Below are 17,609 nucleotides of genomic sequence, written 5' to 3' on the forward strand. Positions count from 1 at the left end.
CTTACAGCAAGACTTTACAATATTATACAGAGAAACCAACAATTCAACAATTCCCACATAAGCTAGGATGGAAAAAAAAAACCTCCTTTTTAAGGGAGAAAAACCTCCAACAGAGGGAAGAAAAACTCCCTTTAACAGGAAAAACTCCCTTTAACAGGAAGAAATCTGTTAACAGAACCAGGATCAGAGGTGGGCGGAGCATCTGTTAACAGAACCAGGATCAGAGGTGGGTGGAGCATCTGTTATCAGAACCAGGATCAGAGGTGGGCGGAGCATCTGTTAACAGAACCAGGATCAGAGGTGGGCGGAGCATCTGTTATCAGAACCAGGATCAGAGGTGGGTGGAGCATCTGGAGGTGGGCGGCCATCTGTTAACAGAACCAGGATCAGAGGTGGGCGGAGCATCTGTTATCAGAACCAGGATCAGAGGTGGGCGGCATCATTAACAGAACCAGGATCACCATCTGCCTGGGGTGAGAGGAGAGCAGAGAGAGAAAAGGACAGCATAGAGATAGAAGAGAAGAACTGTTGGTGGAGACGACAAGCGCAGAGCAGAAACATGCAGCTCCATGACGGGACATCTGGAAAAGAAAGAAGAGAAACTATGTTAGCGAAGGAAATGAATGGAGACAACAGACAATAAGAAGAAACTATGGGAGAGAAGAAGATGGTGAGGTATGAGTCAGTAAAGAGGAGGAGGAAAGAAAAGAAGTTCAGCATGTAACGAGGTCCCCCAGCAGCCTCGGCCTATAACAGCATAACTAAGGGTTGGTTCAGGTCTACCTGAGCCAGCCCTAACTATAGGCTTTATCAAGAAGGAACGTTTTGAGTCTAATCTTAAAGCTAGAGAGGGTTTCTGCCCCTCCAACACAAACTGGGAGCTGGTTCCACAGGGGAGGAGCCTGAAAACTGAAGCTCCGCCTCCTATTCTACTTCTGGAAACTCTAGGAACCACAAGTAGACCAGCGTACTGAGAGAGAAGTGCTCTGCTAGGATTATATGGTTCTATAAGATCTCTAAGATATGATGGAGCCTGGTCATGTAGAGCTTTGTAAGTCATCAAGAGGATTTTAAATTATATTCTTGATTTCACAGGAAACCAGTGAAGAGAAGATAAAACTGGAGAAATATGATCTCTCTTGCTAAATCCCATCAGTACTCTTGCTGCAGCATTTTGGATCAGCTGCAGGTTTTTAATGAGTAATTTGGACATCCTAACAACAAGGAATTACAATAATCTAGTCTAGAAGTAACAAACGCATGAATGAGTTTTTCTGCATCACGCTGAGGAAGGATTTTCCTGATTTTATTAACATTACGTAGATGAAAGAAGGCAGTTCTGGAGATTTGTTTTATATGGTGGCTAAAGGACAAATCCTCATCAAAGATGACTCCAAGGTTCCTCCCAGTTTTGCTGGAGGCCAAGACAAGGTCATCTAGAGTAACTAAGTGATTATAGAAAGAGCTTCTGAGGTGTTTAGGACCAAATACAAGAACTTCTGTTTTGTCTGAATTTAGAAGCAGGAAGTTCTTGGTCATCCAGGCCTTTATGTCTTTTAGACAGGCTTCAAGTTTTACTAACTGATTAGTTTCATCTGGTTTTATAGAAAGATATAGCTGACTGTCATCTGCATAACAATGGAAGTTTATGCAGTGCTTCCTGATGACATCTCCTAATGGAAGCATGGACAAAGTAAAAAGTATTGGGCCTAACACTGAGCCTTGTGGAACTCCATAACTAACTCTTGTTTGTCTGGAAGATTCATTGTTTACATGGACAAACTGGAATCTCTCTGATAAGTAGGATTTGAACCAGTCTAATGCAGTTCCTTTAATCCTCGTAACGTCTTCTAATCTCTGTAATAAGATCGTATGATCAATCGTATCAAAAGCAGCGCTGAGGTCCAGAAGAACAAGTACAGAGACTAGTCCATTATCTGAGGCTAATAAAAGGTCGTTAGTAACTTTCACCAGAGCTGTTTCTGTGCTATGATGAACTCTAAAGACTGAACATCTTCAAACAGATCATTCCTTTGTAAATGATCACAAAGTTGATTTGCAACAACTTTTTTAAGGATTTTAGAAATAAACGTCAGGTTATAAATTGGTCTGTAGTTTCCTAAAACAGCTGGATCAAGAGTTGGCTTTTTAAGTAAAGGTTTAATTACTTTAAAAGCCTGCGGTACATAGCCGGTTACAATAGATAGGTTGATCTGATCTAATATGGAAGTATTAATTAAAGGGAAGACTTCCTTAAAAAGTTTAGTTGGGATGAGATCTAACAGACAGCTAGAGGATCCAGATGAAGAAATAATTCTAGTTAACTCAGAGAGCTCAACAGGAGAGAAATGTTCCAAGTTTACATCTGGTCCTACAGTTGCTTTCAGGGCTGCTGTTGCTTAACATCACATCAGTGATGGTGTCAGGAAGGGTCGGCCCGATTCTCTCCCTGATAGTAAGAATTTTATTAGTAAAGAAGTTAATGAAGTCATTACTGCTGAGAGCTGAAGGAATAGAGGACTCAACAGAACTGGGACTCTTTGTCAGCCTGCTACGGTGCTGAAAAGAAACCTGGGGTTGTTCTTGTTGTCCTCTATTAATGATGAATAATATAAAGTCCTGGCCTTACCAAGAGCTTTCTTATATAATATTAGACTCTCCTTCCAGGCAGGTGAAATTCTTCTAAATTAGTGGAACTCCATTTCCTTTCCATCTTTCTAGTCGCTGCCTAGCAGAGCGTAGTTCTGAGTTGTACCATGGAGACAACTTCCTCTGGTTCATGACTCTCTTCTTCAGAGGGGCGACATCATCTAGAGTTGGAGCAGAGATACTGCAGTGTTTTCTAGCAGATGATCCACTTGTGTGGGACTAAGATCAACGTAGATGTCTTCCACTGCTTTAACACACGGCATCGAAGAGGATAAACATGTAACTGCTTCCTTAAACTTGGCCACGACATCATCTGACAGACATCTACTGTCGTGGGATTTATTCCCACATGCTGTGTTGTCCATTAATGTAACTTCAGATGTTAATAAGAAGTGGTCCGACAAAACAGGGTTTGGAGGAAATACAACATTTTCAGTTTCCATCCCATAGACAGATCCAGATGGAGGGTGTGGTTACCACGGTGACGGGGTTTATTTACATTCTGATAAAAGCCTATAGAATCTAATAATGAGCTGAAAGTAGAACTGAGGCTGTCGTTGTCCACGTCAACATGAATGTTAAAGTCTCCCACTATCATCACTTTATCTGAACTCAGCACTAAATCTGATCAGAAGTCAGAATTCAGTTAGAAACTCTGAATAAGGACCAGGTGGGAGATAAACAACAACAATACAATCTGTTTCTCTGCTTTCCAGTTTGGGTGAAAGACAAAGAATCAGACTCTCAAATGATTTAGAACTAAGTTTAGGCTTTGGATCAATTGATAAACTTGAGTGGAAGATTGCTGCCACTCCTCCTCCTCCTCCTCCTCAGCCTGAATCTCTAGGAATATGATAATTAATATGACTGGGAGGAGTTGCTTCATTAATCCTAACATATTCTTCCTGTTGCAGCCAGGTCTCTGTGAGACAGAGTAAATCAATCTGATGATCAGTTATCAAGTCATTTACTAACAGAGATTTCGACCAGAGATCTGATATTTAATAGTCCGCTTTTAATTGTCAGATTTTTTTGATCCATTAATTTGATAGGATCAATTTTTATTCCATTTTTATTGACAGATCTTTTGTTGAGTTTTTTAAATATCGGTGGTCTGGGTACAGACACAACCTCTACAGGATGTTGAATGTTTTGGGTGAGTGACAGCTCTAAAGAAGCTGCAGAGGAGCTGTAAGACTGCAGCTCTGCGTCCTGACTTCAACCCTGGATGTCAGGTTTTAGGGCTGTTAAGAGACATGGCCATGTTTCTAGAAAGAAGAGCTGCACCATCCAAAGCAGGATGGATGCCGTCTCTCCGGATCAGACCAGGCTCCCCCCAGAAAGTATTCCAGTTGTTAATGAAGCCCACATTGTTAGCGGGACATCACCTCGACAACCAGCGGTGAAGTGAAGATGTACGGCTGAACATATCATCACTGGTTAGGATGTTAGGAAGGGGTCCAGAGAAAACTACGCTCCAAGATCCTCCAAGACGGTCCCGGAGCATCCAAGAAACTTCAAAACACTCCAAAAGCCTCAAAGACGCTCCCAGAGCGTCAAAGACACTTCAAGACACTCCCAGAGGCTCCAAGACCATCCAAGAGCCTGCAAGACGTTCCAAGACGCTCCAAGAGCCTGCAAGACACTTCCAGCGCCTGCAAGACGCTCCAAGAGCCTGCAAGACAGTCCTAGAGCCTCCAACACATTCAAAGAGCCTCCAAGACACTCCAAGATTCTCCCAGAGCCTCCAAGGTGCTCCAAGAGCCTGCGAGACGCTCCAAGACACTCCCAGAGCCTCCAATGTGCTTCCAGCGCCTCCAAGCCACTCCAAGAGCCTCCACATTTTCACACAAATGACCCACAAATAAATGAAGTTATTACGTTTCTATATCTTCTGTTGATAAAGACACATCAGAGTAAATAAAGATCTGAAATCGTCAGGTACATGTTTAAGTGCATTTAATATGGAGATAAAAGAGACAAATGACATAAAAGTGGAAAAAACATAAATAAAGAAAAAACAAACAGGTATTGATGAAGAATAAATATGTAGAGCTGCAGCATCCCTTCTCAAACACACACACACGCTCAGCATATGGTCTTTAAAACGTGGACGGGGAACAGGAGTTTTTATTCTTCACCAGCAAATCTCTAAGATGCTAAAATAGAAGCTTTATAAAAGCTGGAAACTATCAGAGGTTTTACATTGAGAAGGTTGGTTATTTAAAATAAGTCTTATAATTATATCAAGTCTATCCCACTTCAATAAATCTATATCAAATGTCAGTTAATATCGAGAATTCTCGCAAGTTAATTAAAAGAACCATAACAAGGGAACTTCTACTAGAACTTAAAACACAGAGGGCTGAACAACATTCATCTGGTAAACAGAAAAACCTGAAAATTAAATGTTCATTTACTTCAGAAAAGCACAGAAACCAAACCAGCTTCAAAGACAGGATCCAGTTCCATTCAAACTAGACGTCTACGAACATGTGGTGCACTTCGTTAGAGGCAGTGTCAGTACTTCACTGAATGATGGCAGCCAATCAATGTTTAGGGATGTTACTGGTAAGAACATAAAGGTATGATCAGCTGATTCAAGACAAACATAAACAAAAACAGAGCGTCCTTCATTTTTTCAAAGGTATAAACATTGACAGAACCAGAGGAAGTCACATGGTACCGTACCGATCCAGTCAGCCCGGGTCAGACAGCAGTCAGCCCAGTGCATGTAGTTAAAGACACTGAATGATCTGGAAGATTAACAATGTTCTCAGCAAGTTTCAGCTGAACGTCGGAGTTTTGAAGATGAACAACAGTTGCTTTACTGTTCTCAAGCGTTTCTGTTGGGAAGCAGCTGGACCGATCAGGAACCTACCACATGTCAGGATGTCCCGGACTCATCCGGAACCTGCCACATGTCAGGATGTCCTGGTGGAAAGTCTCGAGTAATGACAGATACCAGTTCACCATGCTTCACCCACAGAGAGCCGTCCGGTCCTGATGTTAGTGTCAGTCAAGGTAAAGGAGGGGAAAAGAGGAGATGCCCTCTCAGAAGAGGTGGGTGGTGGAGCGACTGAACGTGTGGTACTTCCTCTCAAACATGGAGGGCAGGTGGACCATGGAGGGGGAGTTACGAACCTGTACACAGAAGAACAAATAAGAACATGATAAATATGTAAGGACAGTTGGAAATAAAAATCTAATGTCAATACAAATTGTGCTGTTAAAGGATTAATGAGTTTATTAAAAGTATTAATGTATATTGGTATATTGCATATTGGTTTTAGTAACATTATTTCCTGAGATATATGAACACTGGCTCATAAGAGCAAAGTTGAATTTGGCACGTTACTTTTTGACTTTGGACTAAAACACCAGTAATGTTTTACGTTAATGTTTTTGTCTGTGCTGCACAAGCTGGAGAACAGACAGGAGCATTTCTTATTTGAACCAATCATCAACCATCAATGCTGTCATCGTTGGTTTTACTGCGCCACAGGCCTGTCAATCAAACAGACACGCCCCCAAAAACAGGTCTTCTTGAATCTTCTTTCCTAATGAATGAGGGATTATTTTCAGATGGACCTCCAGAAAACTAAGAAGAAGGAGAGACTTTAGCTAACAACACCGAGATAACTGATGGACACATTTTATTCACTTTGGATTTGATGAGAGAAGTTGAATGGGAGTCTATGGAGCCGGAGGCTTTTTGGAGACGACCTCTAGTGGCACTCGCTGGTATTGCAGCTGAAGACACTTCTGGATCAGAACCATTTTACAGACCCTGAAGTTATGAACACGTTTATTTGCAGTCTGTGGAATAAACGTACTGAAGGACAGAGTACCAAGTGCAAAATGCCAAAGTGTGGTTCATTGTGAAATGGTTTCATAATTTCCAAACAAACAACACTTCCGTCATGTCAGACTTGTTGATCATGAACACCTGTCAGTCAGGTAGAACAGTGGTCATACAGCTGGCAACTGTTTGATGGAGGTCAATATGGGAAATAATGAGTCCAGTAAGCATTATAGGTGTTTAAAATGGAGGACAGGAACAGGTGACACAGTCAACCTGACCTATGTTGACATTACTTTTAGTGAACAGTTTTTGTGTAAACGAGCCAAAACACACAATCAGCACTGCTTCAAAATTAAAGGCATATGCCTTGATATTATGATTTGTATTCTTAATATTTTTTTCTTCTGCATTGAAGTTCTTTCTAAAAAAAAAAAACACCTGCTTGATCAAAGCAGATATAGCTAAAAGCTAACTTTACTCACTGAACAGCTGTTCATTTGAATGGTTAGGGATTAAACTATTATCTCAAATGAACCCTTGATAATGTTCAGGATCTACCTGTACTCAACAGTGATGTCATTAACACCTGAAATAAGTCAAATCTACAGTTTGTGGCAGCGTGACTTTAATGGGACTACTTTCAGGATGATGTCACTACCTTCAGTTTTAAACTCGTATCCTGGTCATTAGAGGGGCTAAACATTCACTCTATATCTGTTTTTTCAGGACAGTCGGGACTATCCAGACTTTTCATCATTTGATTTGATAACACTTGGAGATTTTTAAAATTAGCCTTTATATCAATTATGAAATTGTTGGTTTCACATGTATCGCACCAGAAAATATTTATATTTTTTTTATAGTTGTGTAGAGGAGATTATATACAATCTGATAATATCAGAACACAACGTTAACTTTCATTATCTTCGGAGCACTTCGGCGCACGCACACACACACACGCACGCACGCACGCACACACACACACACACACACACACACACACACACACACACACACACACACACACACACACACACACGAGGCACCAACACCTTTGGAAAGCTGGAGTCGTGTTTCAGAGAATATGAGTTTGATGAAGACTCATCACATGAGGAGGGAGTTTAACACCGTCTAAGAGTTCATGTTCTCCCTTTAGGGAACGCAGGCCTCCACCTAAAGGGACTCTTTCATTTCATCTCTGTCCAGCTTCATCACACACACTTCTGTAAACAGAGATCCCCACATTACAGCCCAGTGACCCCCCTCCCCCACCACCACCACCAGTCAGTAACCATGGTTATTCTGAGGAAGTCCCAATCAAGCCTTCAAATCTCTGCCCATCACACATCTGCCAATCTGGAAGCTTATGTTCCCCCTGTGGACCTGGAGCTGGGGAGCTGGTCCTGGCTCTGGTTCTGATCCATCAGTGTTGCAGGGTCAGAGTTTCTGAGGAGTTGATTGGGGACTAGAAATGCACCGGTGCTATTTGGATGTTAGAAGGCAGATGTAGAGCACACAGCAGGCGGTGAGGATGAATCTGAATTAAAAAGATGATTGGTGCACCCCGAGTGTAAAACGAGACAGTAACGTTTGCTCACATCAGACTCCGGACCGAGCTCAGCGCTGCTCTACAGCAGAGTCTCTCTGCGAGGACTGGTCAGAGCAGCCTTGCGTGGGTCCGAGGCACCTCGGGGGTCCCCGCACGCCCCAGAAAAGGTCGAGCCTTTGGCATTAACGGGCTGAGCAGCTGAAGACTTCGGCTTGAATCCTACCGAGGGCAGAGGTCTGGCCACATGCTGGCCCGCTTTGTGCTGGGGTTTTCTGTAGCTGAGCTGAGTGGAGCGGCCAGCTGGGATGGAGGGGCGGAGGGTTAAAGAGGTGGGCTGCTGGGACACGGGCAGGTTTAAATGAGGCTGTGCTGGGTGGCTCCATAACGGAGCGTGGAGCATGGACTTTGATTCTCGGGTGCCGGAGCAATAGTTGAGGTTTTGTCTGAACTCGGGGGTGGGGGCGGGGCTCTGGCCGGGGGTGTGGGGGGGAGTGCAGGGGCCACGCGTACAGACAGGGACCCTGGTTCTGACAGGAGGTTGGTCCAGAGAGTTAGAGCGCTGCACCACTGCACTGCTTTTAGCAGAATCAGTGAAACTGAAGGTCGAGGCAGAGCGAGACATCTGGAGCACATGACAGAGGGGAGACACACGGAGCAGCCATTTACATGTGATGAAGATGATGAAGAAAATAAACATGCTGACAACAATACAGGAAGAGAGGAAACCACCAGAAGATAGATAGACCAGTAATAGAGTTCATAGTATAGTGCATATTACAGTAAATATACTTTTACCTCTGTTGAGGCCTGCTGTAGGTCATTTATTCATCAACAGGTGACCCCTCGCCCTCTCATGTAACCTCTGCTGCATCACTGACTCTGACTTTACACTCCAACACTAACCAACCCAGATCAACTTCTAAACCTCTACATCAGGGCTCTCCAACCTTTGACCTCTGTGAAATTCAAAGTGTCCAACACCTCCTCATGTTTAGAAACACACAGCGCTCCACCAAACCAGCAGAGAAAGATGAGAGTCAAATAAAGTGTTCTAATATAAGATTTGTCCATTAAAATCCAGTATTTGTCCTTCGATCTGGACTCCCTGCCCATCCTGAAAGAATCATTTTAGGTCAAAACCTTGTATATGGCTGAACCATGTGTGAAACTGGAGGGCTTTTAATCTGTGTAATTTTGATCTTTCACGCTCTCTGTGACAGACACTCTTTATAGCTCCGCCCCCTCTGTTACAGTCCAGCTGAAAATATTGTATTTATGTTACTGACCTAATTTCTGAGCACCGTTTTTTTAATGGCAAATGTGCGTCTCACTGTGGGCGGAGCTCCACATCTGCTGTGTTTCTGTCCTGATATCTGTGTCTCACTGTGGGCGGAGCTCCACCTCTGCTGTGTTTCTGTCCTCTGATCTCTGTGTGTCTCACTGTGGGCGGAGCTCCACCTCTGCTGCACTGACACAGAGCAGACACAGGTGGAGGGAGGAGGGAGATTGTCTAAACGTTAATCCCTCACATTGATAATGTCATTCTCTCAAACAGGTTAAATAATAAATGAGTAAAAATGGTGAAATGGAAACATACGTGGCTGCATATACCGATACCTATCAATATATTTAGGCTGCCTGCTAAGGTAAGTCTGTGTGTTGAAAGCGCTGCATACAGTGGGGCAAAAAAGTATTTAGTCAGCCACCAATTGTGCAAGTTCTCCCACTTAAAAAGATGAGCCGCCTGTAATTTTCATCATAGGTACACTTCAACTATGAGAGACAGAATGGGGGAAAGAATCCAGGAAATCACATTGTAGGATTTTTAATGAATTAATTGGTAAATTCCTCGGTAAAATAAGTATTTGGTCACCTACAAACAAGCAAGATTTCTGGCTCTCAGACCTGTAACTTCTTCTTTAAGAGGCTCCTCTGTCTTCCACTCGTTACCTGTATTAATGACACTGTTTGAACTTGTTATCAGTATAAAAGACACCTGTCCACAACCTCAAACAGTCACACTCCAAACTCCACTATGGCCAAGACCAAAGAGCTGTCAAAGGACACCAGAAACAAAATTGTAGACCTGCACCAGGCTGGGAAGACTGAATCTGCAATAGGTAAGCAGCTTGGTGTGAAGAAATCAACTGTGGGAGCAATTATTAGAAAATGGAAGACGTACAAGACCACTGATAATCTCCCTCGATCTGGGGCTCCACGCAAGATCTCACCCCGTGGGGCCAAAATGATCACAAGAACGGTGAACAAAAATCCCAGAACCACACGGGGGGACCTCGTGAATGACCTGCAGGGAGCTGGGACCAAAGTAACAAAGGCTACCATCAGTAACACACTACGCCGCCAGGGACTCAAATCCTGCAGTGCCAGACGTGTCCCCCTGCTTCAGCCAGTACATGTCCAGGCCCGTCTGAAGTTTGCCAGACAGCATTTGGATGATCCAGAAGAGGATTGGGAGAATGTCATATGGTCAGATGAAACCAAAATAGAACGTTTTGGTAAAAACTCAACTCGTCGTGTTTGGAGGAGAAAGAATGCCGAGTTGCATCCAAAGAACACCATACCTACTGTGAAGCATGGGGGTGGAAACATCATGCTTTGGGGCTGTTTTTCTGCAAGGGGACCAGGACGACTGATCCGTGTAAAGGAAAGAATGAATGGGGCCATGTATCGTGAGATTTTGAGTGAAAACCTCCTTCCATCAGCAAGGGCATTGAAGATGAAACGTGGCTGGGTCTTTCAGCGTGACAATGATCCCAAACACACCGCCGGGCAACGAAGGAGTGGCTTCGTAAGAAGCATTTCAAGGTCCTGGAGTGGCCGAGCCAGTCTCCAGATCTCAACCCCATAGAAAATCTGTGGAGGGAGTTGAAAGTCCGTGTTGCCCAGCGACAGCCCCAAAACATCACTGCTCTAGAGGAGATCTGCATGGAGGAATGGGCCAAAATACCAGCAACAGGGTGTGAAAAGCTTGTGAAGACTTACAGACAACCTTTGACCTCTGTCATTGCCAACAAAGGGTATAGAACAAAATATTGAGATGAACTTTTGTTATTGACCAAATACTTATTTTCCACCATAATTTGCAAATACAGTGAACCCTCGCTATAACGCGGTTCACCTTTCACGGTCTCGCTGCTTCACGGATTTGCATCGTGCATTGTGTTCTGCATTCTGATTGGCTAAACAGTCTCTCCGCTTCTTCTCTACCTGTTTGTCAATAACGTTGCGGTTTAATATGTACACGTACGTAAAACAGCTTGCCAAATTAAAAATAATCGATGGTGGCATGTCGGTTTATAAGAATCTTTTTGCCCAGAAGAAAAAAGAGCGACAACAACTACCGATAACTATGTTCTTCTCTCGAAAAACCACACCTGCACCGCCGGCTTTAGAAGAAAGAACCGCTGCAGAGCGGAGTCAGGATGCAGCGGCTCAGTCAGAAGAGCAGTGAAATACACCAGTCACTATTTGTCCTCCTGTACTTTGTATTTGTTTTCATAATCATTTTTCATTTCCTCCCGTTCTAATCCAATGACTCGGGTCGCAGTGGGGCGGTGCTGATCTCAGCAATTTGAAGCCTTCAGTTCGTATTGATGATTAAAATTATTATTTTACAGTACAGTAGTTATTTGTAAAAAAAACATTTATACAGTACTTTTATTTGTTAAACAAATGCTTGGGCCTGTAAAAAGGTTTTGTTCTTTGGTTTCAATGTATTATGGAGTATTTCATTGTATAATAATTGTAAAAAAAAATAAAGGTTACTACTTCACGGATTTCACCTATCACGGTTTCTATTTGGAACGTAACCCCCGCGAAAAACGAGGGTTCACTGTATATTCTTTAAAAATCAGACAATGTGATTTTCAGGAAAAAAAATTCTCATTTTGTCTCATAGTTTAGGTATACCTATGATGAAAATTACAGGCGTCTCATCTTTTTAAGTGGGAGAACTTGCACAATTGGTGGCTGACTAAATACTTTTTTGCCCCAGTTTGAACCTTCCGTGAGACTCAAACCAGGTGTTGAGCTACAGGTTGGAGACCCCTGGTCTACACAATCATATTTAGCTTCATATGTCTGTATCCATCCAAAGCCTCCATTAGATCCAACTGGTGGGTTCTCACTTTAAAACAAATCAGCATGTAGCTGACTTCATCCGAGTTACCTTTCTGGAAAACAAACAAACTTCAGACAGTCGTCACCATAGCCAGAAAAAGAAAATGAGAAGGCTGCTTGTCTCTGCCCGAATTCAATCTGCACATCGTTTTACAAAACAATCAGAAAGGACAGAAAATCAAAAGAGACAGAAATAAAGAGTCCATCCCTCTTTGTACAGCTCTTTCTGTTGAAATGACTTGTCTGTATTAAAGGAACAAAAGGATCCTCTACAATAAAAAAAAATACTTCAAACTGCTTCTACTGTCAAGAAGAAATGGTTCCAAACCTTTAACGTACACATTAAAGGACACTTTAGTTCATTATAAATGATTTCATCTTAGCTTGAGCTCAAATTAACGTGGATGCATGTTTTATCTTATTTCACCAGTTTACTGTCTACACAACAATGACCACTTATACATTTTAAACGTCTTCAAATCAGTGACTTTAGTTTGCTTATTCTTTCTTATTTACCCTGTGAAATGTCATTTATTTAGGTTTAGTTTATTTGAACTTTAGAGACTTTGTTTAATATCAGCATGTGAACTAAACTATTCATGGATTCTGACACCTGATAATGATTAACAGTAAATAAATCACTGCCAATTAGGCACATTTAGTGACTTAATCACATTCTAGTTAAATTAAAGGCCACGACGTGACGTGGATGTTTCTGGACAAAAACATTTGATTGTTCTCCGGTGATCAAATGATTACATGCATCTCAAAATGGACCGGTGTGTGTGTGCAACTATATTCAACAGCTACTTGTACACACAGTTGTGTCTATGTGGATGCACAGTATGAACTGTTCTTAGCAGTGAGCCAACACTACATTAAATTTGGAATGGACATCAGTCTAATGCGTGTCCTCTTTTACAATCATATTTGTATGTGTATGCATGTTTTATAAATATCATAGAATAATAGAATAAAACCAAGGACGTTAAGGTTGTATAATATGAAGATATCTCACGTTTGCTTTTTCATTTTACTAAATCTGTAATTCTTTATCAAATGAGTGAAAATAGTGTGAATAATGTGAGTTTGGTTTTTCATCAATGTTTAATGACAAAACATTGTTATAAAATGAACCATTGAAACACTGGCTAGGACACAAAAAGTGGAGGAAAGTTATTAAGTAAAGAGGCTCTTTTCCTGCTTTTTAATCAAGTCAGAATAAAAGAAACAGACAGACTGAACACTGGATTGTGGCTAGAGATGAAATGAGGAAGACAGAGATGGACAGAATAGGAACAGGTGGACAGATGGACGGTCAGAGGGACAGACAGGATCGTAGCTCTGCTTGTACACACATATACACAAACCCAGAGAGAGGGTTCATTATTGTGACAATAATTCATGCTCAAAGAACATACCAACTACTATATTTGTTGGTTTCTGAGAAATATTAAATAAAAGGAATGAATGATACTTAAAGTTAATCTCGGCTGGTTTATCCTCTCAGTAACTGACCAACAGACAGACAGACACGACAACAGAAAGACTCACAGCCAACGTGGAGCTGCTGCCGATGCGCTGCTCAGAGCTCAGCTTCTTCTCCTCTGGAGTCCCGGAGGCCATGAAGGCCCTCTGGATCACACGCTTCGGAGTCTTGGTGAAAGAAAACGCCCTCGTCACCTGGCACGCGCACACACACACACACACACACACACACACACACACACAAGACGGACAACATGCACAACACACAAAATACCCACACACACACACACCCAGGAAATAGTAGTTATTGATTGACATAGCAAATGGTGTGTTTTACATCGTACATGACGGATTTCCAGCAGCTTCTTTATGACGAGACCTTTCAGTAGAGTTCTGCTTGTCTGTGAACATTTCACAATGTTTTAATCATATATATCATAAATATGACATGTAATAAAACTAGGATGCTTGGTCCTGTGTTTATAAAGGAAATGATCCAACATAGCATATCTGTGAATGTGGGATATAAGTAAACCTCTGCTTTCAATATCTGGTATGAATCATGTGCAGCAATATGTGGATCTGCACGTTTCCAGTTACTGTGGATGTTCCTGCACAGAATGAAGAATGAAGAACAGCTGTTCACTGCAGGTCTTCCACAACATTTGTGTTGGATGAAGTCAGAGCCGGGACGAGGCCATCTGAGACCAGAGCGTTTGACTCTTTGAGCCCTTTTTGTTTAGATGACGTGTGATTTAAATGTGGTCGTCTTGCTGTGACCAACATTCTCTGACATTCACAATTTATTGTTCCATCACTGAACAAGCTGTCCCATATGCAGCAAAGCAGGCCAGAACCATGATACTACCACCTCCATGCTCTGCAGATGAGATGAGGTTTTTATCTCTCGTTACCTTTACGTTTCTCATTAACGCCGCGTTTCTCGTTAACTTCACGCTTCTCGTTAACTTTACGCTTCTCGTTAACGTCGTGCTTCTCGTTAACTTTACGCTTCTCATTAACGCCGCGTTTCTCGTTAACTTCACGCTTCTCGTTAACTTTACGCTTCTCGTTAACGTCGTGCTTCTCGTTAACTTTACGCTTCTCGTTAACGTCGCGCTTCTCGTTACATTTACGCTTCTCGTTAACGTCGCGCTTCTCGTTAACTTTACGCTTCTCGTTACATTTACGCTTCTCGTTAACGTCGCGCTTCTCGTTAACGTCGCGCTTCTCGTTACATTTACGCTTCTCGTTAACGTCATGTTTCTCGTTACCTTTACGCTTCTCGTTAACGTCATGTTTCTCGTTAACGTCATGTTTCTCGTTACCTTTACGCTTCTCGTCAACGTCATGTTTCTCGTTACCTTTACGCTTCTCGTTAACGTCATGTTTCTCGTTAACGTCATGTTTCTCGTTACCTTTACGCTTCTCGTTAACGTCATGTTTCTTGTTACCTTTACGCTTCTCGTTAATGTCATGTTTCTCGTTAACGTCATGTTTCACGTTACCTTTACGCTTCTCGTTAACGTCGCGCTTCTCGTTACATTTACGCTTCTCGTTAACTTTACGCTTCTCGTTAACGTCATGTTTCTCGTTACCTTTACGCTTCTCGTTAACGTCATGTTTCTCGTTACATTTACGCTTCTCGTTAACGTCATGTTTCTCGTTACCTTTACGCTTCTCGTTAACGTCATGTTTCTCGTTAACGTCATGTTTCTCGTTACCTTTACGCTTCTCGTTAACGTCATGTTTCTCGTTAACGTCATGTTTCTCGTTACCTTTACGCTTCTCGTTAACGTCATGTTTCTCGTTACCTTTACGCTTCTCATTAACGTCATGTTTCTCGTTTCTCGTTACCTTTACGCTTCTCGTTCTCATGTTTCTCGTAACGTCATGTTTCTCGTTAACGTCATGTTTCTCGTTAACGTCATTTCTCGTTACCTTTACGCTTCTCGTTAACGTCATGTTTCTCGTTACGTCCTCGTTACGCTTCTCGTTAACGCTTCTCGTTAACGTCATGTTTCTCGTTACATGTTTCTCGTTACACTTCTCGTTAACGTCATGTTAACGTCGCGCTTCTCGTTTTCTCGTTAACGTCATGTTTCTCGTTACCTTTACATTTCTCGTTAACGTCATGTTTCTCGTTACCTTTACGCTTCTCGTTAACGTCATGTTTCTCGTTACCGTCATGTTTTTCGTTACCTTTACGCTTCTCGTTAACGTCATGTTTCTCGTTACCTTTACACTTCTCGTTAACGTCATGTTTCTCGTTAACGTCATGTTTCTCGTTACCTTTACGCTTCTCGTTAACGTCATGTTTCTCGTTACCTTTACGCTTCTCGTTAACGTCATGTTTCTCGTTACCTTTACGCTTCTCGTTAACGTCATGTTTCTCGTTACCTTTACACTTCTCGTTAACGTCATGTTTCTCGTTAACGTCATGTTTCTCTTTACATTTTATGTTTCTCGTTAACGTCATGTTTAACGTTACCTTTGTTTCTCGTTAACGTCATGTTTCTCATGTTTCTCGTTACCTTTACGCTTCTCGTTAACGTCATGTTTCTCGTTACCGTCATGTTTTCGTTAACGTCATGTTTCTCGTTACCTTTACACTTCTCATTAACGTCATGTTTCTTGTTACCTTTACACTTCTCGTTAACGTCATGTTTCTCGTTAACGTCATGTTTCTCGTTACCTTTACACTTCTCATTAACGTCATGTTTCTCGTTACCTTTACACTTCTCTTCTCATTTTCGTTACCTTTCATGTTTCTCGTTAACTTCATGTTTCTCGTTAACGTCATGTTTCTCGTTACCTTTACACTTCTCATTAACGTCATGTTTCTCGTTACCTTTACGCTTCTCGTTAACGTCATGTTTCTCGTTACCTTTACGCTTCTCGTTAACGTCATGTTTCTCGTTACCTTTACGTTTCTCGTTAACGTCATGTTTCTCGTTAACGTCATGTTTCTCGTTACCTTTACACTTCTCATTAACGTCATGTTTCTCGTTACCTTTACACTTCTCGTTAACGTCATGTTTCTCGTTACCTTTACACTTCTCATTAACGTCATGTTTCTCGTTACCTTTACACTTCTCATTAACGTCATGTTTCTCGTTAACGTCATGTTTCTCGTTACCTTTACGTTTCTCGTTAACGTCATGTTTCTCGTTACCTTTACGCTTCACGTTAACGTCATGTTTCTCGTTAACGTCATGTTTCTCGTTAACGTCATGTTTCTCGTTACCTTCTCATTAACGTCATGTTTCTCGTTACCTTTACGCTTCTCGTTAACGTCATGTTTCTCGTTACCTTTACACTTCTCATTAACGTCATGTTTCTCGTTAACGTCATGTTTCTCGTTAACGTCATGTTTCTCGTTACCTTTACGCTTCTCGTTAACGTCATGTTTCTCGTTAACGTCATGTTTCACGTTACCTTTACGCTTCTCGTTAACGTCATGTTTCTCATTAACGTCATGTTTCTCGTTACCTTTACGCTTCTCGTTAACGTCATGTTTCTCGTTAACGTCATGTTTCTCGTTACCTTTACACTTCTCATTAACGTCATGTTTCTCGTTACCTTTACACTTCTCATTAACGTCATGTTTCTCGTTAACGTCATGTTTCTCGTTACCTTTACACTTCTCATTAACGTCATGTTTCTCGTTACCTTTACACTTCTCATTAACGTCATGTTTCTCGTTACCTTTATGTTTCTCGTTAACGTCATGTTTCTCGTTAACGTCATGTTTCTCGTTAACGTCATGTTTCTCGTTACCTTTACGCTTCTCGTTAACGTCATGTTTCTCGTTAACGTCATGTTTCTCGTTACCGTCATGTTTTTCGTTAACGTCATGTTTCTCGTTACCTTTACGCTTCTCATTAACGTCATGTTTCTCGTTACCTTTACGCTTCTCGTTAACGTCATGTTTCTCGTTAACGTCATGTTTCTCGTTACCTTTACGCTTCTCGTTAA

At 41.9% G+C, this 17,609-nt stretch overlaps 1 protein-coding gene across 1 annotated transcript in view; it reads right to left on the bottom strand.

Annotated features, from left to right (window-relative positions):
* Positions 1 to 5,715: 5,715 nt before the first annotated feature.
* Positions 5,716 to 17,609, bottom strand: part of ect2 (epithelial cell transforming 2) — a 43,377-nt gene continuing 31,483 nt past the window's right edge. The window contains exons 24-26 of the mRNA XM_069724985.1: positions 13,698 to 13,826; positions 8,053 to 8,625; positions 5,716 to 5,793 (exon numbers count right to left, since the gene is read on the bottom strand). Of these exons, the coding sequence (XP_069581086.1) occupies positions 8,083 to 8,625; positions 13,698 to 13,826 (672 nt within the window). The 3' untranslated portion in view covers positions 5,716 to 5,793; positions 8,053 to 8,082. The remainder of the gene's footprint in view (positions 5,794 to 8,052; positions 8,626 to 13,697; positions 13,827 to 17,609) is intronic.

This window comes from Brachyistius frenatus, unplaced genomic scaffold (assembly GCF_029030835.1).
Source record: "Brachyistius frenatus isolate BFR_SWC_R1_liver_20210118 unplaced genomic scaffold, ASM2903083v1 Contig_404, whole genome shotgun sequence".
Classification (NCBI taxonomy): domain Eukaryota; kingdom Metazoa; phylum Chordata; class Actinopteri; family Embiotocidae; genus Brachyistius; species Brachyistius frenatus.